This window comes from Martes martes (genome assembly GCF_963455335.1).
Source record: "Martes martes genome assembly, chromosome: 4".
Lineage (NCBI taxonomy): Eukaryota > Metazoa > Chordata > Mammalia > Carnivora > Mustelidae > Martes > Martes martes.
Window position 1 is genome coordinate 62,104,964 of NC_137891.1, and position 23,249 is coordinate 62,128,212.

A 23,249-nucleotide genomic window follows, 5' to 3' on the forward strand; every position below is an offset into this window, starting at 1 on the left:
TTTCTAATTTGAGAGAGCACTTAGTTTTGTGATGAAAATAGAATTAAAGATGGACTATATTCAAAGAAAGCTCACAAAATAGGAGCCTGTTAAGTAATAACTTAAGGAAAAAGCAAACTAGGATAAAAGTAAATACTTTGTGCCCCAGCCATACACATTGTCATGTCAATATGTACACGTAACATTCATGTTAAAAACAGTAGTAAATACATAGCACAGAGAAGTTGTGTGACACAAGCTGGGTAGATCAGGAGGCCCTATGTCAAGGTGTACCTGATCAGTATCAAGCCTTCTGTGGTCTTTTTTTTTTTTTTAAGATTTTATTTATTTATTTGACAGAGAAAGAGAGATCACAAGTAGGCAGAGCAGCAGGCAGAGAGAGAGGGGTGGGGGGTGGGAAGCAGGCTCCCCGCTGAGCAGAGAGCCCGATTCGGGGCTCGATTCCAGGCCCCTGAGATCATGACCTGAGCCGAAGGCCGAGGCTTAACCCATGGAGCCACCAGGTGCCCCTAGCCTTCTGTAGTCTTGATCACTCACCTAATCTGTAAAACAGGACTCTGACGAGCACAGACCCAAAATGAAAAGGAGGAGTCACAAAGAGAAACTCTCGGAACTCTCAACTTCCGAATCACCAAGGTGAACATGATAGGAAAAGATCTGGGGCAAATGCTGAAGTAGAACTCTGCTGCAGAGTAATCGCAAGCTGGAGCTTTTGAGTCCACCTGGATTCAGATGCCAGCTCTGCCACTGACTAAGTCAGAAAAGCTCATGTAAACCACTGCCCCTCATAGAGCATTAGTTTCTTCCTCCTCTGCTAATTGAAGAAGGTAGCACATTCCTTCCAGAGTTGTAAATACTCAGATGACCGGATGTGTTTGGGCACGGTAAACATGCTCGTTAGTTACTCTCATTATCTTTATTTCCTGAAATGATCCTAGAGTCTTTCTGTCCTTCCCTAATTAGATTAGAATGACAACAGGGAGGAGTGGGGCCATGCCACATTGCAGGAAAATGTTAATGTTATCTAGGTGGTTAGGGACCTGCATCTCCATGACTAGGGAACAAGTCATAGAGAAGGGCACAGTTAGTTAACTTTCCAGTTCTCACTGTCAAAAACCAAAACTTCAAGTCCCCTTCCAGCCTTCAGACTCTATGGCTGATGTCTCAGCGTGCGGTCCCCGTTGCCGTTATCGGAGAGATACTTACTTCCCAGACCCTTCCCCTAAACGATAAAGGATTGACGTTTGAGAACACCTGCAGTCTTTTCATTTAAACCCTGGCAGCTTTAAAGGTAGCAAAGTTTGGGGTTTTTTAATCCTTAAACTGAAGGAAAATTATCGATGACCCTTTCCTCCCATTGTGTTACATGAGAAACGGTAGAACATGATCGCTTTGTACTGGGTTGGTAACGTAAGCGTTGTCCTTGGCCAGGTGGAGTTCATCAGTATAATTTGGAAAATACAGATAAATGCCTGCACCTACATGGCAGTAGTTATCTCCTGATAAAATAACAGAGTTAGTATTTGTCATTTAGTTTGCGACAAGAAACCCTGATCTAGGCTCTCTCCCACTTACTAAGACGGAACTATTTCACCACGTGAAAATGTGCTCATTGTTCCCCAAAACTAGGAGAGGGGCGAGAGAGAGAGAAATCTCTTTTTTATCCATGTGTGAATTCCACCCTTTCCCTTAAGGGGATCATCCCTTCTTAACAGCTGCATATGATTTTTCTCTTATGTCCTTTCTAACACGGTTTGTGCCTTTTCCCTTAGGCCCTTGATGGGTTCTTCTTTGTAGTGAACCTGGAAGGCAACGTTGTATTTGTTTCAGAGAACGTGACACAATACCTAAGGTATAACCAAGAAGAGCTGATGAACAAAAGTGTATATAGCATCCTGCATGTTGGGGACCACACTGAATTTGTCAAAAACCTGCTGCCAAAGTCTATAGGTAAATGATTGTCTGCTGCTCCCTCCTCCCCCATGGTTGGAGGGGGTCACATAGAACTGGGTGGTATGTCAGTTTGGGATAAGGGTAACTGGGTAGTTCTTTAGAGAGGCTTGTATTAACTATTTAAGCTTCAAAGTTGTGGAGAAGAGGACATCTGCAGATAGTGATCTTGAATGAAAGATTGTTTTGATCCTCTATTTAAAGTACATGAAAATAGTTCAGATGGAAGGGACTCCTGTGGCAACTGTTTTCATAGGGTTTCTTTCAGTGTTTTTTAAGGGGGTGCCACACTGCCCCCCACTCTGTCCAGCGCCAGCCGCCTCTGATTGGGCTTGTGCTCCATGGTTCTAAGAAGTAGAAGGTCATGAGAAGTTTGAGATTGGACTTGAGAAAAACAAAATTTTGAGTGCTGCTAATGAAGAGAGTCTGTGTGTGGGTGCCTCCAGTATCCTGAGGCCATGGCGTTAAGGAACAAGTGGCACATGGAGGGTCAGATGCTGTCGGGCTGGCGGCCCTGATCAGGCTCTTCCATGTTCCAGATGCTTCAGTGGCTCTGCCTCCTTACCCACACTCCCTGGTCCACAGCGCCGACTTCCTGTCTCTCTAAAGATGCTTTCCAAGGGTGTCTGGGAGTCGCAAGGGCCACGGTTTCAAGTGGGTGGTTCGCAGCGTGGGCCCACCTTCCTTGCCGCTCCAGAGTATTGCCGTTCCCACTTACTAAGTGGTTCTTTTTTTAATATTCTCACTTGGACTGATGATGCTAAGAACATCTTCACAGATAAAAGGAAGTGCATATTTTAGTACAGAATAAGGTCAAGTCCTGAGTTAGCAAGTATTTCTGTTCTTTTTTTTCAAACGGTTTCTATTACCCGGTCTTATTGTTACCACAGTAAATAGGAGAAGGCCCTTTTTGAATTCCATGAGGGCTAGCTTTTCCTTGGTAGGATAACCCTTTGTTCAAAGTGACTGCAACAGTAAGACAAAACATATGAATATTCATGTGAGATTCTTTTATTATATTCGCTAGTAAATGAACAAGAAAATGGGATTTCTTCAAGTAACTAATATTTCAAATCTCTTCAGTAATTTGATGACTTCCTCAAAGGACTTGTACTTATTAATTCACTATTATTAATTCACTTGTCTAAAGAGCTCTTTTCCTGACTTTATACTGTACTTCTTTTATATTTTAAAAATTACTTATTAACCTGAGTTAATAAGAACTCTTTTTTTTCTTTCTTCTTTGATTTTTCTCTATGTAGTATCCATTATGTAAATAAGCTTATAAGAATACTGATGGCGGAAGAAACTTCCCAAATGTCTGCACGGATGTATAAAGCTAGCTATGGTTCCTCCTGTGATTCTAAAACAGTTTCTTGCAGTTAACTTGATATTTCCTTTGTTCTTTCCAGGGTGTGTTTTCTCTTTCATTCCTTTGCAGCCCAGTGACTATGGGCTTAGCATCACATTCACCAGAGCACCTAGATATCCTTTTAAGTATTTTCCCATGAGTGAGCTTTGAGAGTATGTTTGCTTATCTTAACCACTGGCCCTTTTTTTTCGATCCCCTCTTTCATTGTCCTACTGATTGTAATATTTCTTAGATAAAACATAAAGAACAGTAAAGAAAAGGATACCAAAATGAGTATTAGGATTGGTTCTGATTCCAGCTCTTCTTTTATTTCTCTTGATTGCTTTAACCCATTTCCCCAAAAGAGTGTCTTTCCTCTGTGTCGTTCTCTTTCTTGAATTAATACATTTCTAAGGATTGACACTAAAGTAGAAGACATGTGACGTAGCCTTTCCCTTGGTAAAAAATAAATGATATTAGCAGGGCCTCTGCAGGGAGTTTTCAGTCGACTTGAGGAAATGTGCATGAAACAAAATAGAGTCATTCAGCAACAGCTGACTTACACAATACATACCAAAATTTCTGTAAAATTCTATGGAAGAAAGGTCTGGGAGAGGAGGAGATGATGAGATCTCGGCCTCAGAGCCGGGTACACTGGGCTGGGAGAAATAGTGGCAGATAAGGTGGCAGGAGCACCGGTGTCCCTGTGGGACCAGGTGTGGAGGCTGGTCGGGAGGCCTGTGCTGGCCAGTGTGGGCGATCTGGTTAGACGGGTAAGATGGGGCTGCTTAGTGAGATTCAGCCCATCAGTTCCAGTGGCCTTCGTATCCCTGACTACATCGAGTCTACATCCTCTTAAAGAGCTTGATATGTGTGGCACTTGGTGCCAGTTGCAGATTTTTGAGCAGGGGTAATATATCTAAAGGGCGTAAAACATCTAAAGTACAAGTAGGTTGAACCAGATTTCCAAGACACCAGAGTAAGGAAAATCCAAAAATGAAGAGCAGTGTTCTAATAATAGTTAACCAAGGCCTGACCTTGAAGGAAGGAGTCAGGGTGAAGAGTAAGAGGGCTAAAAGTTATTTTGGAAATCCCAAGCATTTTTCCCAGCTTGTTTAACATCAGCATCATTTCGATAATTTGGCAGCAGCGAGCCTGGTGTTGGTTTATAATTGTCGGATTGCTTTTACCTCCCTCAGTGAATGGGGGATCCTGGTCTGGCGAACTTCCTAGGCGGAACAGCCATACCTTCAATTGTCGGATGCTGGTAAAACCTCTACCTGATTCGGAAGAGGAAGGTCACGATAACCAGGAAGCACACCAGAAATACGAAACTATGCAGTGCTTTGCTGTCTCTCAACCAAAGTCCATCAAAGAAGAAGGAGAAGGTAGGACAAAATCTGCAGGCTCTCTTACATGTCTGTGTGTTTAGCCCTGAGCTGCTTTTTTCATACTTAATTATCTAAAATGAATGGCCACACAAAGAAGAATTTAGAAGTGGTTTCTCCATTCTCTTTAACCTACTTAATTCTTGTGATAAATTCATCTTTTTAAAAGATTTTATGTATTTGTCAGAGAGAGTGCACGCAAGCACAGGCAAGGGGGCAGGGGCAGGCAGAGGTAGAAGCAGGCTCCCCGCTGAGCTGGGAGCCTGACATGGGACTTGATCCCAGGACCATGGGGTCATGACCTGAGCCGAAGGCAGACGCCCAACTGACTGAGCCACCCAGGTATCCCTTGAGTTCGATTTTTAAGTCTTTAGAACAGCACTGTTCAGTAGAATGTTCTGCAGTCATGGCAGTATTTTGTATCATCTGTGTCCAGTGCAGGCCCCACTAGCTACACGTGCCTACTGAGCACTTGCAATTTCAATAATGCCACTGGGAGACTGAATTTTGTATTTTATTAAGTTTACATTTACCTAGCCACTAGTGGCAGCCCTACTAGAGAAGCTCTGGTAATAGTTAAGCTTCCCGGGGATCCGAGGCTCCTCTGGATTGTCTACTGCAAGCAGCGAGCCATAGACCTAGAAAAATGCGCAAGTACAAACAGTATTTTTCATATACTTTCTGGGGGTTCATTGATTCCGTACAGTTGATCCATGGATGCAGGGTCCAGAATGCAGTGTACTAGAATGATCCATAAGAGAGGATAGAGATGGGAGTGACTGAGGGAGAGGATTTCAAGCTCTTAAGTTCTTAGTCCCTTCCCCTTAAAGGACGCGGCTGTAGCATCCACCCAGATGCCCTCCAAGCAATCCATTCTGTGCCGCTGAGTGTCCCTCTCTCCTCTGAGGCTTTGAAAGAGAGAAAGTGCGGAGGGGCACTCGGGGGTGAGAACCTAACAGGCTTTATCATCAGACACGCCAGCTCCTCATTCAGCCACTTCCCAACTCTGGCTTTGGGCCAGTCTTTTGACCTCTCCGAGCATCAGTTTACTCTCTTCTCTCATCAAGTGAGGTCAACAATGCCAGTATCAGAGTAAGGATTAAATGAATACGCCTGAACCATGATCAGCATTAAATAGTCCAGAACGTCCCCAACTTCTGGTGGTTTGACTTACTGTTTTTTGACATTAGGACTGTGCAAAAGCCATACATAGTCAGTAGAAACCATACTTCAAATTTTTTAATTCCACTCTTTCCCTGGGCTAGCGATATGCCTACAGTCCTCTCTCAGGATGCTGGGCAGCGACAGCGAGCCACAGCGGAAGCCACACTTCCGACCGTTCTGCACCCGTTGTGTCATTCGCCTTCAGTGTAGTGTCTGGTAAATTACATGAGATGGTCAGCACTTCATGAAAACACAGGCTTTGTGTGAGATTATGTTGCCCAACTGTAGACTAGTATGTCTAAGCACATTTAAGATGGCCGTGGCTAAGTTACGATGTTTGGTAGGTTAGGTGTAGTAAATGCATTTTCACCTTACAGTATTTTCATCTGAAAATAGGTTTGTCAAGGGGAGCATGTGGGTGCCTCAACCAGTTGAACGTCTGACTCTTGCTTTCAGCTCAGGTCGTAATCTCAGGGTCTTGGGATCAAGCCCCACGTCGGGCTCCACACTCAACAGCGAGTCTGCTTGTCTCTTCCTCCCTCTGCCCCTGTCCCTACTTTTGCACTCTCGCTCTCTTTCTCTCTCTCTCACTCGCTCTCTCAAATAAGTAAATCTTTAAAAAAAACAATAAAAATAGGTTTATCAGGATGTAACCCCATTGTAAGTTGAGGAAGATCTGTAGTTCATTCTTTTTTTTAAAGAATGTGAAAGTAATTTGTAATTTAAATTTTATTGAAAAGTAATGGAGCTCTCATAGGTGACATAATTTTTCAAAATTAAGTTTTTACGTAAGTATGCAATGTTGAGGGATATTTTTTTCTTTTTATGCAACAGACTAAGTGCTGCCAATTCACCCATCTAGCATGCCATTCCAAAGTGGAAAAAAAAAAGAGATATAGCTGATCTAATTTGTGGTTTTGTGCTGTATACTTAAACATTTTTGTACATTTAAAGCCTGCTTCTCAATGTTAACACAGTATGGCTGAGGGGGATTTCTGAGCCATAGTGTGCTTAGGTTCGAATCCTGGCTTCACCAGCTTTGTATGGTGTTGGGCAACTTACTGAAACTCTGTGCTGTGGTTTCCTCCTGTGTTAAATGGAGAGAACGCCAGTACCTGCCTCATAGAGCTGGCACAAGGACAAAACGAACCGGTAGCCTCTAAAGCAGCTAAAAAAGATGTCTGCCTCGTAGTGTGTGCTCAGAAATTAAGCTTTTTATTATGTTGAGAACAAGGATTACATTTATATTTGGGATACCCACTATTCCTGGGTATATTTAAAGAACTCCTTCCCCAGATTTCAAGACAAGCAATCATAAATCAAGGACATAAGATATAAAGACTGTTTTTTGACCTTTTTTCCAGCATTTTGAAATTGAAAGAGTTACACAGTGTGCCCTGCATGTTACAAAGATAAATAAAACATTTCCCTGTTCTCTAGAAGTGAACACGGATGAATAAAACAATGTCAGTGGGTAAGGAATGAAGGCTCAGCATGGCTCTGTGAGAAGCCAGCCAGGGCCGAGATTCTGACCGGTAGCGCGGCTTCTCCGGCACATGCTGCACTTTCCAGGATTTGTTCTCCGAGGTCACCTCCAGCCTTGATTTACATTCTTGGTTTGAAAGCGCATGTTGCCGTTCTGGGGGCAGCCGCATCGTTTGGGTAGAGGGGATGTCTAGTGTTCCGGTAGCGTAGTGAAGCAAAAACTCAAAAACTGAACGCTTGACAGAGCAAAGTGTGGGATTTGAATTTTCATCCTCTGTGTATTGATGTTGAAATGAGCTGCTTGTCGAAGTCCGCCACGCTCCCCCGCCATCCCTGGGAAGGTGGTTGCAGATCATGGAGCCGCTGTGGTGGGTGGACTTTGGCCACATGCGTCCGTGGCTTCAGCGGTCTCCCCCGACATCCCCCAGCTCGTCATGCACAGCACGCCCTTGCCTGTCCCCCAGCTCTTCCCACCCAGGCGGGGAGAGGGCAAAGCCAGGGAGGAGCAGGGTGCACAGTATTCGGTCGTCCCTCCCACGCTGATTTGCAAGGTCGTGTTGTCATAAATACACTTGAGTTTGTGTGACTCGGTTGGAAAGGCCTAATGTGGTAACCATGAATGTATGTGATTGAAGATTTGCAGTCCTGCTTGATTTGTGTGGCAAGAAGAGTTCCTATGAAGGAGAGACCAGTTCTTCCCTCATCAGAAAGTTTTACTACTCGCCAAGATCTCCAAGGTACATTTTCTCTCCAAAGCAATCATTTGAGAATATCAACCTATTTGTAAGGCAGGGGCTCTGTTCAGGAGATAACGAAGAAGCTGGGGATGGTGACGGGCGCTAGGGCAGAAGCCTCGAGGCGCCGCAGGAAGGAGAGGGAGGGACACTTCTTTTCACTGTCTGCCCTTTCGGTCCATGTACTTGTGCTGCCTGTTCTAAAGAAAGACATTTTTCTCTTGTAAAATGCTAATCACTTCCATACACAGTAGATGAATGTGTAGGTGTAATGCTTGCTGTCGTTTCATAGGCAAGATCACTTCACTGGACACAAGCACCATGAGGGCAGCCATGAAACCAGGCTGGGAGGACCTGGTGAGAAGGTGCATTCAGAAGTTCCACGCGCAGCATGAAGGGGAGGCTGTGTCCTATGCTAAGAGGCATCATCATGAAGGTAAGCGTCCCCACGTGCTACTCCTCTCACAGTTGACATTGCTGTATGACTGCTTCCTACAGGAGCTTTCTCTGAAACTGTGAGCCTGAAGTTCACCTCAGGAAACTTGGATCTGTTGACTTTTTATGTTTAGATGTGGTTGCATCGTCTGGCCTAGAAAATGTCGCCATCTAAAGGAAAATTTAAGGGGCACCTGGGTGGCTCAGAGGGTTAAGCCTTTGCCTTCAGTTCAGGTCATGGTCTCAGGGTCCTGGGATCGAGCCCCACATCAGGCTCTCTGCTCAGCGGGAGCCTGCTTCCCCCTGTCTCTGTGTTTGCCTCGCTGCCTACTTGTGATCTCTCTCTCTGTGTCAAATAAATAAATAAAATCCTAAAAAAAAAAAAAGGAAAATTTAATAGAACCTGTAGGACAGAAGAATGAGATAAATCGGAGATCATTTCATAAAAACAGAAGAAAGGGAAGGAAAGAGATCATTTTTTCGATCCCAAGGCTTCTGTATATAAATAAGACTATATAATAAGGGGCCACTTAATATCAAAAGAAATCTCTGAATCATAAGGAAAATGTGGAAATAAGAATGAAATGAAATTTGCAAGAGCAGCTGAATTCCTAGTAGAGGTGACAGTGAGATCCTGGGCTCTCCTTCCAGATGCTGACCCCTGAAGATGTTTCTAGAAGGCCCAAAGAAATGAAGTCACTTGTCTTGAGGTCACAGGACAGCTAGACTGACAGTTAATTAGCAAGATGGCTAGAACTAAACCCAGGACTTCGAAGTCCTACGTCAGTAATAATAGCAGCCCTCCTGGGCACATGGTCTTTGTGCAGTTATCTTCCTTCCTTACACTGTCTTGTCTTGTGGACCCTCAGCACAACTGTGAGATAGGTGTTAGGACTCGAGCTGGAAATGGGGACTTAGAAGCAGGTGAAATGACTGGCTTGTCGTCCCTGGAGCCTAACTTGCCATCCCTCTGCTGTGCAGTCCCTCTGCTCTGCTGCTCCTGGAGCTCTTCGTACTCAATCACATTTCCTCAAGTGCCTTCTGGTTTCTTGTTCTATCCGCGAGAAGGAAAAAGAAACTGCCTTTCCCTGGCACTTATTCAGAACTAAGTGGGGGAAGGAGACACTTCTCCTGATCTTTCGGTCCTCCTCTCGTGCACGCTGCGTGTCCTGGCAGGGGGCACCTGGGTAGGAGGCCTGGATTACCAGGGAGGGGCCGTGAGGCCCGGGACCAGTGGGGTCCAGCAGAGTGTGCCTGGTAACTCGGTTTGGCAGATTGGCACATTTTGGCAGAAAACAAGTCCTAACTCCCCAATTGAAGACAGAGTTTTAGGTTGTCCTCTTCCATTTAATGTGCATCTGTGACCTTAGCATTTTACCAGTAGTGTTTGTATGCTTACACTCTGTGCTTTAAGGTCGCTTACGGAAAAGTACAAATCGTAGTAGATGACCTTTCTCCCCATTCCCTTATTTTTGTCTCATCTTATTCCTCTTTTTCATCTTATTTATCCTTCTTAGAAGTAAGTACATAATCCAGCAATTTGTGCCTTTCAGCATCTTTCTCTAAGTTGGAAAGAATGAGGAAGTAAAGATTCTATATTTGGCAGAAATCAGTATTTAACCTACTATGTCACTAGATCTGGTTTAAAATTTTAAAAAATAGTAACAATGGGGGCACCTGGGCAGCTCAGTTGGTTAAGCCTCTGACTCTTGTTTTTGGCTCAGGTCATGATCTCCAGGGTGGTGAGATTGAGCCCCGAGCCCAGCTCCGTGCTCTGCTGGACGTGGAGCCTGCTTGAGATTCTCCCTCCCTCTCCCCCTTCCCACCTCCCTCTCTTTCTTGCTCACGCGCGCTCTCTCTCTCTCTCTCTCAAATAAATCTTTCCAAAAAAATAGTAACAACAGGGGGCACCTAGGCATCTCAGTTGATTAAGCATCTGACTCCAAGGTCCTGATCTCAGGTTTGTGAGATAAAGGCCCAAGCTCAGCGAGGAGCCGCTTTTCCCTCTCCCTCCCTTTCCCACCGCTTGTGCCCTCTGTCTCACTCAAATAAATAAATAAAAATTCTTTTAAAAATAATAAAATAGGGGCGCCTGGGGGGCTTAGTGGGTTAAAGCCTCTGCCTTCGGCTCAGGTCATGATCCCAGGGTCCTGGGATCGAGCCCCACATCGGGCTCTCCGCTCAGCAGGGAGCCTGCTTCCTCCTCTCTCTCTGCCTGCCTCTCTGCCTACTTGTGATTTCTGTCTCTGTCGAATAAATAAATAAAATCTTTAAAAATAATAATAAAAAACAGTAAGAATAAGAAATATGGATAAGAAATCACCATGAGCAAACACATTCAGTGTCCTTGAGCCCTGAGTAGCAGTGCCCTGCACTCAATTCTGTGGTCTCTCGATTCCTTACAAAAGGGTTTGTAGAAATGTGCCAGGCACTGTGGTAGGCTTAAACAGGCGGGACCCACTGAAGGGAAACTACAAAACATATGAAATACCCTGCATCCAAACATATGAAGTAGGTAAGATCGAAGGTAATCAATCACATTGAGTAAAAATCTACAAGTTTGTGTTTAAATGGAAGAGCTTCCTAAATGAATTCAGGTGCATGCTTAACCATGTCTAATTAAGTAGAGATGTTTGGTGTAGACAGATGGAAATAGAAAATCTTAAGGGATCACAGATGAAATTCCAAAATTGTAAGTTTTTCAAAAAAGGAATCCTATTATAAATATTGTATTTATTCTGCCTTATAGGAACCTACTCACTGCAAAAAGCAAAATACACATAAGCACAGTAATTCATTTCCAGGACCGCCACTCCTGAGTAATTTCATGCAACACTCGATGGCAGAAATACCTAAGCACTGAATGTAACTGAAACTGCAGAGGGGGTTTCTTTAGGGAAATTGCTCAAAGTGAACTTTTACCAAGAAAAACCCAAATTCATACTGTGTGTCAGCGACTCCCTCCCTCACTCCCTTGTGGCAATTTTGTAGAGTCATGAATGTGCTCGATCTGGCTATTTGTGGAGCTAGCTCTTCAACTTACAGAATTTGTATAGAGGATTATGTGATAAAAACATGGTAGTTTTCTTACAATTGTTTAAGTGGGTTACCAAATTATATGTCTACTTTTTTTCTGAATTGAGATGTTCTTTTTTTTAAGTCGTTTTTAAATAGGAGTATTTAGTTGTTTTAAAAGATAAATCTGAAATTTTATTTTTTTTATTTTTATTTTTTTTTATTTTAATAAACATATAATGTATTTTTATCCCCAGGGGTACAGGTCTGTGAATCGCCAGGTTTACACATTTCACAGCACTCATCATAGCACATACCCTCCCCAATGTCCATTTCCCCACCACCCTCTCCCGTCCCCCCTCCCCCCAGCAACCCTCAGTCTGTTTTTTGAGATTGAGTCTTTTATGGTTTGTCTGAAATTTTATTTTAAGAGACATTATTTTAACCTAGTTGATTTGTTATATTTTCTTCTCTTGCCTTGAAAATGGAAACACCAGATTCTTTATTCAGAAATTAAACTAATTGTACTTTTACTATTTCAATTTTCTATTTAGCCTTTTTCTCTTCTGAAGAGACTTTTCTGACTGTTTATCTCTTATCTCTTACTTCCTGTTGTCCCGTCCACAGAAATAATACTCCTTACACTGAGAAACAGAATGGGGGATAATATTATGAGATGATGAACAGTAATAACTTGAAGATGAATATTCGGAGAATATAATGTCATAAATTTTACTGTAATATTTTTATTAGTTTAAAAGGAAATTAAAGGCAAATTGTAATCTTTAAAGATATTATGTTTATGCATTGTATTGTTTTCTGGTATTTTAAACATACCATTGCAGAGCAGTTTGTTTTTTTATTTATTTATTTTAATAAACATGTAATGTATTTTTATCCCCAGGGGTACAGGTCTGTGAATTGCCAGGTTTACACATTTCACAGCACTCATCATAGTGCAAAGCAGTTTTGTTTTGTTTTTTTAAGACTTTATTTATTTATTTGACAGAGAGAGATATCACAAGTAGGCAGAGAGGCAGGCAGAGAGAGAGGGGGAAGCAGGCTCCCGGACGAGCAGAGAGCCCGATGTGGGGCTCGATCCCAGGACCCTGGGATCACGACCTGAGCCGAAGGCAGAGACTTTAACCCACTGAGCCACCCAGGCGCCCCAGTGCAAAGCAGTTTTAAGCCAACAAATGGTTTACACTCTTTCTTACCATGGTACTGAAGATTTTAAAAAGAACATAGTTCAAGGGACCAAGCCGTGTTTAAAAAAAAAAACAAAACAGTATATTGAATTTATTAGTATTTTGAGTAAAAAAATAAATGTGCTTTTAAAATGTTAAAATGTTTCAATATCATGAAATAGTATTTCCACCTCTTGTTAACATGCTAGTAGGAAAATATGAAAATGAAACTTATTACTATTAGTTAGTGTGTCTTATCCCACCCCCACTCTCTGATCTTTTTTTTTGTAAACGTGAATTCTGTTTCCTTGCTTGCCCACAGTGCTGAGACAAGGATTGGCGTTCAGTCAAATCTACCGTTTTTCCTTGTCCGATGGCACTCTTGTTGCTGCACAAACGAAGAGCAAACTCATCCGTTCTCAGACTACTAATGAACCTCAGCTTGTAATATCATTACATATGCTTCACAGGTAATCCTCGTTCTAAGAAATCACTCTTTTCCTTCCCCAAATCAAGAGGAAATGGTTCAAAAGCAACAGATCCCCCTAGAGCTTTTCAACCTTGTTAGACATGTCTGTTCATCGGCCACACACAGGTACAATATAAAATTAAGTTGCTATTAACTTCTGGCTAAGAGACAACTTAGGATACTGGCAAAGGAGGGCTATCCCTTGAATTTGTGCCTTAATACTAGTGGATTTTAAAACCCCGCTGGAAGAACACAGGCTAGCACTCACGGGGCTCCAACAGGAAGGCCTGTCCTATCAGGGAAGGGAAGTTGGGCCGTCCCCCCAGTGGGGACATGTGCGGTGAAGTACGAAAGCCACTAGCAGGACTTCTGCTCCTGTGCGTGGAAATCTGAAACTTCCAAGCATATCTACTTAGAGGACTTGTTTTAGGGTTTTTTCCCCCTCATGTTTAAGTTAACTTCTTGACATTAGCCTTTCAATTGAAAGGTAATAAACATTTCCATTAAAAAATGACAGTACAGAAAATTGAATGTTGGTTTTAAAATAAATGTCATAAACTATATTGTTTTAGAGCACAAATTTAGGGAAATGATTACATTTCGCTAAATATTTATGTATGTGCTATATAAAACTTTATGAGGTACTATCAGAAGATACATAAAGTTGCTCTGGTGAAAGAGTCCCCTTTTATTACACTCCTCGATTGTATCCTTTCTTATTTGGGAATTTAAAAAATCAGGCAGCCCTCTTTGCCAACTGTTAATAAATCTGACCTCAAACTGAAACAATTTGAAAGTGATTACAGATGTGCCAGATTTCACCCCCCTAAGTGAAAGCTGATGTTTGATGATTTGTGAAACCTGTTTTGTTTGGATTTGTGAACACATGTGGTAACTCACAAGTGACTGCCAAGGCTGTAAATTAAAGCTCATAGGGCTTGGAAAATCATCTAGCCCAGAAAGGTTGCCTTGAGTCACCAGTAAGGGAGTGGATTGAAGTTGTCTGGGCATTGGGGGGTAAGATCAGAGAGCACAGTCACTCTAAAGTTCGGCCCCACATTGTCTGTGCTAGAGGCTCTTGCTTTGACCGGCAAGGGGCTCTGTTGGACAAGGTGATCTAATTCACAATACTTTGAATAACTTCACTGGCTCTAGTCCTTGCGGAGTTCCTACTAGTTGAGGCGGGCTCCCCCAACCCCACCCGCCAGTTTTGAAGTTTGCTGTCCGTCTTGAGCCAGGTAGTATACCTCAGAGCTCTCTGGGCTTACAAATGTGTCTACTGTTAGGAATTGTGATTTGGCAGATAATTGAAGACAGCTCTGCTTATTAGGGTACTTCCTTGAAGATGGGACAAGTTCTCAGTTATCCACGATAATATACCATGTAATGAGAAAGATAATATTATGTAATTGGAACCCCTCTCATGTCTTGTCTGGTAACTACGATTTCAATCCAGTAGTAGTCACATTTAAAGACACCTTCTCTGTAAAACCGCAGACATCTTAATGAGTTGACTGCAAAACATCCCTCTTGGTCCAGAATTATGCGTGCTCAGTCTTGTCCATAATTACAGATTGTTTCATCCAAGTATTATCTGTCCTGTAAATGTAGTCTGTTCTTTTAAAGAAAAGAGGCCATCTCATTTTTTAAAAAATTAATAACAACTTGCTAAATGCGTTTCCTTTTATATTTCTCTCCTCATCGTACAGAGAGCAGAATGTGTGTGTAATGAATCCGGATCTGACTGGACAAGCGATGGGGAAGCCATTGAATCCACTTAGCTCTAGCAGCCCTGCCCATCAGGCCATGTGCAGTGGGAACCCAGGTCAGGACATGACCCTCAGTAGCAATATAAATTTTCCCATCAATGGCCCAAAGGAACAAATGGGCATGCCCATGGGCAGGTTTGGCGGTTCTGGGGGAATGAACCATGTGTCAAGCATGCAAGCAACCACTCCTCAGGGTAGTAACTATGCACTCAAAATGAACAGTCCCTCACAGAGCAGCCCTGGCATGAATCCAGGACAGCCCAACTCCATGCTTTCGCCACGGCATCGCATGAGCCCCGGAGTGGCTGGCAGCCCTCGAATCCCACCCAGTCAGTTTTCCCCTGCAGGAAGCTTGCATTCCCCTGTGGGAGTTTGCAGCAGCACAGGAAATAGCCATAGCTACACCAACAGCTCCCTCAACGCACTTCAGGCCCTCAGCGAGGGGCACGGGGTCTCACTGGGGTCGTCGCTGGCTTCACCAGACCTAAAAATGGGCAATTTGCAAAACTCCCCCGTTAATATGAATCCTCCCCCACTCAGCAAGATGGGAAGCTTAGACTCCAAAGACTGTTTTGGACTTTATGGGGAGCCCTCTGAAGGTACACCTGGTCAAGCAGAGAGCAGCTGCCATCCCGGAGAGCAGAAGGAGACCAGCGATTCCAGCATGCCCCAGGCCGGGAGCAGTGAGAGAGCTGATGGACAGAATCGGCTGCATGACAGTAAGGGACAGACCAAACTCCTCCAGCTGCTGACCACCAAATCTGACCAGATGGAGCCTTCGCCCTTATCCAGCTCCCTGTCAGACACAAACAAGGACTCCACGGCGAGCCTGCCTGGCTCTGGCTCGACACACGGAACCTCGCTCAAGGAGAAGCATAAGATTTTGCACAGACTCTTGCAGGACAGCAGCTCCCCCGTGGACTTGGCCAAGCTAACAGCAGAAGCCACGGGCAAAGAGCTGAGCCAGGAGGCCAACAGCACAGCTCCCGGCTCAGAAGTGACTGTTAAACAAGAGCCCGTGAGCCCCAAGAAGAAAGAGAATGCACTACTTCGCTACCTGCTAGACAAAGATGATACTAAAGATATTGGTTTACCAGAAATAACCCCCAAACTTGAGCGACTGGACAGTAAGACGGACCCTGCCAGCAACACAAAATTAATAGCTATGAAAACTGAGAAGGAGGAGATGAGCTTTGAGCCCAGTGAGCAGGTAAGTTGGGTCCTGTGTTCTCTCAGGTGTGCCAATCCATACCCAGCAAGGATTTTCACGGGAAGGCCGCAGGTGATGGGACAGAAATAAGCCTCCTCCTTTGCTGTTCCTACGTGGAGACAGAGTTCATTCTCACTGAAGCTCCCTGTCTGAGATACTCCTGTCTGCCAACGAGTGACATCGCCATCGACCAGGGGTAGGCTGACTGACCTTTTTTTTTTTTTTTTTCTTGTAAAGGGCCAGTGGTAAGTAGTAAGTATCTTAGACTCTGTGGACCATCCAGTCTCTGCCGCTGTGGTACGAAAAACAGCCATAGACACTATGCGAACAAATGAGAGCTAATAAAACTTTACTGACGGACACCGATCTTTGGATTTGATATAGTTTTCACATGTCACAAAATGCTCTTCTTTTGATTTTTTTTCAATTATTAAAAAAATGTAAATCCATTCTTAGCTCAGGGCATAGGAAAACAGGTGGTGGCCAGGATTTAGTCCACAGGCCAGCTGTAGTTTGCTGCCCCTGTTAATAGAAGATGCCTGAATCGGAGATAATCACGTCCTTGAAACTGGCTCTGTCGGGACAGACTTCATTAAATTATTTCCCGTTTACCTTTCTCTCTCTTTAAGATCAGAGTTTGGTTTTCAAACCTAATGAATATCATCGCACCCTTCTTTATCGTCAGCTGAACCTTCTGGTTAATGTTAAAGAATTCTTTTCTTTGCTTTTTTTTTTTTTTTTTTTTTTTTGAAGAGTTCTTTCTGACGTAGTGGTTTGGCATAAGATGTTTCCTGGGGACTCAGTGTCGGGCTGGGTTAATGATCCAAGACTTCACCCTGCATCATCAGCTCACTTTCTAATCCCTGGGAACAGCCTTGGACTTCAAATCTTTTAAGTCCTGATTGGTTAACAAGTGAAGAAGCCACATTGGCCTTTCTGATTGAAATGGTTCGCTAATTTGTCTGGAAATTCGTTTTGCGAGTGGAGAGTTTATGTGTCATGTCTTGGGGGACTAGGTGTGGATGGGGAGAGAAGAGGGCAGCACTCCCTTGCTAGAATCTTGAACTCTGCTGAGTCAGCGGAGGCTGGCCCAGGGGCAGGCTAGGATTGAAAGCAGGAATCAGGAAGGCTGAGGCCAAACACCCCCGCCCCTAGAGCTGGGCTCCATCCGCTGCTGTTCTAAGTACTTAGCTTCCTTCATTTCTTTCACTTTGGTGTCTTGGCAGCTGCTACATTCCTGTAAGACAGACATGATTTTTTAAACCTACGTGCCCTTCACCAGAGAAACATCCTAATTCTATAATCATCTTTGATAATTAACCCTGGAACGTAGACGTTAGTGGAGGGTTTGACAATACAGCTATTCTGTAATGCCGTGAAATCGGTTAAGTGGGGGAAATTCAAGAGTTTCTTTCAGCAGAAAGTTAATAGCAATACCTTGGATTACGTGTAGGGTGAAGCTGTATTGATGACTGTCAGTGTTGAGGTTTACTAGGTTAGAATATACAGAGTGGGTGGCAGGCACAGATACCGTCCCCCAGATCTCCCTAACACATGCTAGAGGGTAAGAGGGTGACTCATGAGGGCCACCTTAGCTCACTTGCTAAGTGGCCGGCCCCTCCCTCCATACACAGAATTTATTTCATTCCCAGGCCTGAGGCCCGAGGGACTTAGAGGGTCAGTGAAGGGGGACACTGTTTGGCATGTCTATATTTAGTGTGTGATGATGCTAACTTCAGACAAGAAACTGACACACACAAAAAAAGAATTCTTTTTTTTTAAGACTTTGAGTCACTTGCCGTTTCTAACTGTTGTTTAGGAGAAACATTTTTCTAATCAAAATCATCTTACCTAGGGAACATGAGCACAAATCTGTTATTTTGGATGAACCGAAAAGCAGTGTACACACACAAACACACACAATTTTTTTTCTTAATGAAACCCAGTCCCTGGTCTCACCCTCCATTCACTCCCATTTAAAAATAAAACTCCACCAAAAAATACTTCTTCAGAGCAAATTTAACATTGAAAACATTGCAACTTGAAAAGAAAAGTTACCACAGGAAGTATGCATTACCTAAATTTAGATCAAAGTCAGAATGACTGACTTTAAGGAAAAAACAGTGATTCTTTCGCCTCCTGCTCTCATTCTCTGTTCCCAAAACAGATTAATTGTATCTCCTTTTAACTGCTGTACCGGTTTGTTAAAGTTTTTCTTTCATTTCAGGGGAATGCGAGGTTTTTATTTAATGAGATAAACTGTTAGGGAGCCTGAATTATACACTCAACTGTCGTGTTATTTTGACTCAGAAAAGAGCCATTAACCAAGTGTGTGTTTAAGCTTCCTATAACTTATGAAGGACAGGAAGTACTTCGATGGGGCTGTTATACCTAAAATAGTGTTCCTTACTGGGTAGAGTATTTAAACAACATTTGTTTCTACGGCGTTTCGTCACCAACAGGAAGCAATGACTGAAAAATTTCCAATATGTTTACCGACTTTCAAGTTACATACTTACTTACCCAGTGGAGCATGTTGATAGTCTTAGGTTCTTTCTAATGCTACTGGGCCAGTTATAATGAGGGCCTAGAAATCTTCTAAAAGGAACATGTTATTTCGCTCCACTAGAAAGGCAAACCATATTTTAAATGGGCAGTGTCCTGAAAATTTCCCTCCAAATGGGGTATATTTATATTATCGTCTTTTAAAAAATTTCACCATTTTTTTAAACAATTTTATGTTAGGCCAGTGTGGTAAAATTGCACTTTTTATTTAAATTTTTGAAAAGATGTTTTGTAACTTATTAAAATACTTATGTTATTAAAATGCATGTGCTCTTTATATTTCCTTCAGAGAACAAGTTGATTTGACACATGAAAAATTCATAAAACCAGAAAAATGAAAAATTAAAGAAATCAAGTCCAATTTTCATTTTGTAGAACTTTTATAAAAATCTTTCTGACTCATTTTCTGCCTGAAATAGTTTAAACTAACTATTCAAATTGATGTGGCTAATTTGAGCATTCGAATAGATGCCTAAGCAAAACTTTGAAGAATCTTGGCAAAGCATTTTAAAGGAAGGCATTAATCTTTTTGTCTTGTGAAGAAAATGCTTAACAAAGTAGACATGGACTAGAAGAACTTTCGGTGAGAATTAAAGCTTGAAAGAATTTGGTGGGGGGGAGGACTGGAATATTTGATCAGAAACTTAATGTGATCAAATCTATCCCTTCTAAAACTTACATGACTACAGAAGAAAATTCCATAATTGTCAGATTTTATTGCCAAACAGGCGAAGGGGTTATAATAGACATTCTGAATTTTATGTCCTTGATGAAGAACATTTAAAGTATACTTAAGACAATCTGATGAATGTTAAATGTGTACTCCAGAAATTAACAAGAAATAAACACAAGCAAAACAATATTATCTCTAGTGGGGAAAATTACATAATGTATTCTTCTGATGGAGAGCTGAGTGAATTCAAATAATGCCCATAGTTACGGGGATCCAAAGAACCAATTTCTTTTGAATATGAAAACAAGAAGTGCCCACATGGCTTTCTTAAGACAAAAAAGTGTTCAGTTACTTGTTGGAACTAGACTGATCCCCCAGTTGAATCTAATCAGCAATTAAAATGGCAGAGATTAAAATTTGCAAATCAGTTTTTAATACATGCTTTTTTATAATACATGCTTTTTAAAAATAAATATCAACTAAGGAAAATACTGGATTTTAAATTTTCTAATTATTTGAAGTTGAAAAACCAATAAATTGATTTAAACCATCCAAATAATTTATTAGATTTTGTTTTTTGAGAGAAGGAGAGAGCACAAGCTGGGGAGGGGACAGAAGAAGAGGGGGACAGACTCCCCACTGAGCAGGGAGCCAGACGTGGGACTTGATCCCAGGACCCCAAGATCATGGCCTGAGCCAAAGGCAGAGGCTTAACCAACTGAGCCACCCAGGCACCCAAGCCATCCAAATATATTTTAACATTTTATATGTATAACGTTTAGACTTATTTTCAGTTCATTATATTAGACACAAGAGTAGATTACAAAGGAAGAATCATGAATCTTGATAGAACTCTTTGAAACTATGATGATAGTTATCTTTCTGTTTGACAGACATGGTTTAAAGTATAGTTTTATTTGTGTGATAAGAGTCAAGGTAAAAAGGAAAGATAGGAGTCTAGACACAGGCTGTTGTTAATCTACATTGTAAAAACTTTCTTCTACACATAAATGGAATTGGGGGCAAGTATAAGAGCATCTATTGAGGATAATAATATACTTTATATTTATTATTGTTTATATGAATCTTTTTATTTTGGCTGTTTCTCATCCAAGGCAATCTGCAAAGCTTTCTCAAGAAGCAGCTTATTACTTACTCACGCCCTCCTTCCTCCTCCTTCACCCCCAACTCTCCCCACCGCTCTGCCACACACACAGTGAGCTTCCTCAAGGGCCACTTTTTAAAATACTCAAGACAAGGCAGCAGCATAGTAGGGAAACTTGGTTTCATAGGACAGCAATAAATTTCAGTTTATTAGAACTTCTTTCTTATGTCTGTAGTTATTTTAATGATATAATTACAAGAGTATTTATTATACATTCTTACGAAATATTTTTCTGAGAAAATAATGGCAATTATAGGAATTTCTATGAGAAATTTAGTTGATCCTGGAAAATTTTCTTAAATCACAGGATAATATGGTTAAAGGAATTCATTCAATTGACTGAGTGTCCATGACTATGTTCCAGGAACTGTCCTTGGAGAACAATAAATGTTCATGCTGATGTTTATAACTTTTGTATTCAGTAAAACATGATAAAGATAGATTTGCATTGGAGTCACTTTATTTGTACATTTAACTTGCACAAAATCCTGTGTACACATTCAGAAGAAAGGAAGGGGGTGGCAACGAAGTGGTTAAGTAGTGTGAGCAGTTCTGCCCACCATTATACCCCATCAGTACGTACCCTAGCAGAGTGATCATGAGGTGGGTGACAAGAGTTTACTGGGTGTGGGTTCTCCTGTGGCTCTAACAGTGTGAACATGTAGCTACATGTTTTTAAAAGCAGCACAGCCTCTGTATGCTACACACTACACTGTTTAGGACTCAGCTGAAAAAACAGCTTTGTGCTTCCACTCCAGAGGAGAAACTGACTGTGTTGTCCTCGGAGGGAACACAGGTGTACAGTGAGGTGTCTCCCCAAGGATCATTTTATCTCTGTCTGTCTATACTTTAGGATGCTGACTTCAGATCCCAGCCCTTACCTGAGAGGTATTTTTCCCATATTTGATGCCTCCATCTTTTGTCGGAAATGGGTGGCTAAACTAAACTAGAAAACGGTCTTGTGATTGCCCCAGCAACACACTGGGAATTTCCTCAAAAGTGGATCTTTAGGTTATTACTAAGCTAGTTGACTCTGAAGAAGGAATCAAGTAAAATGTCACTTCAGTTTCTCTTTCTTAACTTGAGAAACATGGCCAGTAAGACTTCTCCTACAGGTATTACATGTGCCATAAATTGCAGAAAACCTTAGTAAATTCAACCTTTGCATGGGGAATAGGAATTATATATAGAACAAAATTGTGAGGCATTTTGCTTCAAGTAGACCTCCTATCAGGTGTAAACAATTCTATCTGAATGCCCTGGGTGGACAAAATAGTCATGGTCGAGGATTCAGAGTCCATCCAGTGACTTTGGGGGAATTATCTAACTTCTGTATTTCCACCTACACATCCAAGAGATCAGCACTTTCTTCATTAGAAATGACTTCTAACATTTAACGTCTTCCTTTTCTTGTGTGGTTGGCACTGCCTGATAGGTTCTACTTAAAAGAATATGAAATAAGTTGAGCCTTCTGGAGGAAAAGTAGTAGGTGTGAGATAGTGGTAATACATACCTTATTTATTTTGATGTCAGTCATTGAAATGAAATGACTTCTGTAGAAGAAAAAGCCCTAGGAAACCCTGTTCTGCCTTCTGTGAAGTCAGGTTAATAGATGCCGTGTATGGGGACACCATGTTTGTATCCTGCTTCCCTACATTTTGTCGCCTAAGCTGGTGACTGACTGAGAGAGCCAGTGGCCTTTGAAACTGAAAGTGCGAGCAGGAAAAAAAACGCCAGTCAGATTGAAAAGGCAGCGTGTAACTATTCATGGTGACTTTGAGCTGATTTTTCGCTTATTTTGCATTTTACCACCCCCACCCCCCGCTCTTAAAAAAAAAAAAAAGTCCTAGAAGGGAATGACCACCTACAAAATACCGATGTAGTGTACACTGAGATCATTTTTTTAACCAGTTTTTCATTGTTGTTATTTCTTAGAGTTAACCATAAAACCTAGACCTGGACTCTTTAAGTCTAGTATACTCAGAGTAATCAGAAATGTACATATACTCATGACTGATTATTATTATAATCATTTATTGTTATAACTAATAAATTATTATTAAATAATTATTTATTAGCATACGATATTATTATTATTAGCATACAATACAATTTATACATTGCCCATGAAGCACAGCGCTAGAAGGGAGCTTTCTAATTCAGTCACGACTCTTCTAGATGAGGAAATAGAGGACTAAGAGATTAAGTTATTTGGCCTTTGTCAGTTATTTTTTAAAAGATGATCAAGCCCCAGGTTAGGCCAGAGATCCTCACATGTGTCCGCATCCTTTGCGTGGCCGTGGTGGTGCCTTGGGCCAGCTGGGTCTATAATTGCAGTTGGGGCTGGGGTGCCCACTCTCAGGGTGGGACAGGATAAACTCTTCTGTTTGTTAACTGCAGCCTGGCAGTGAGCTGGACAACTTGGAGGAGATTTTGGATGATTTGCAGAATAGTCAATTACCACAGCTTTTCCCAGACACGAGGCCAGGCGCCCCTGCTGGATCAGTTGACAAGCAAGCCATCATCAATGACCTCATGCAACTCACAGCCGAAAACAGTCCTGTCGCACCTGTTGGAGCCCAGAAACCAGCATTGCGAATTTCACAGAGCAGTGAGTATGCGATATTGGTGGTTATGCCAAGAAATTCCCATATAATCACCATTAGAAACAGTGATTATTAAAATCTGA

At 42.1% G+C, this 23,249-nt stretch overlaps 1 protein-coding gene across 3 annotated transcripts in view; it reads left to right on the forward strand.

Moving 5' to 3' along the window:
* NCOA2 (nuclear receptor coactivator 2) overlaps positions 1–23,249 on the forward strand; it is a 294,244-nt gene that overhangs the window by 234,579 nt on the left and 36,416 nt on the right. For all 3 annotated transcript variants that reach the window (XM_080803158.1, XM_080803159.1, XM_080803157.1), the window contains exons 6-12: positions 1,773–1,950; positions 4,501–4,689; positions 7,974–8,075; positions 8,365–8,508; positions 13,032–13,179; positions 14,888–16,157; positions 22,961–23,171. In XM_080803158.1, the coding sequence (XP_080659284.1) occupies positions 1,773–1,950; positions 4,501–4,689; positions 7,974–8,075; positions 8,365–8,508; positions 13,032–13,179; positions 14,888–16,157; positions 22,961–23,171 (2,242 nt within the window). The remainder of the gene's footprint in view (positions 1–1,772; positions 1,951–4,500; positions 4,690–7,973; positions 8,076–8,364; positions 8,509–13,031; positions 13,180–14,887; positions 16,158–22,960; positions 23,172–23,249) is intronic.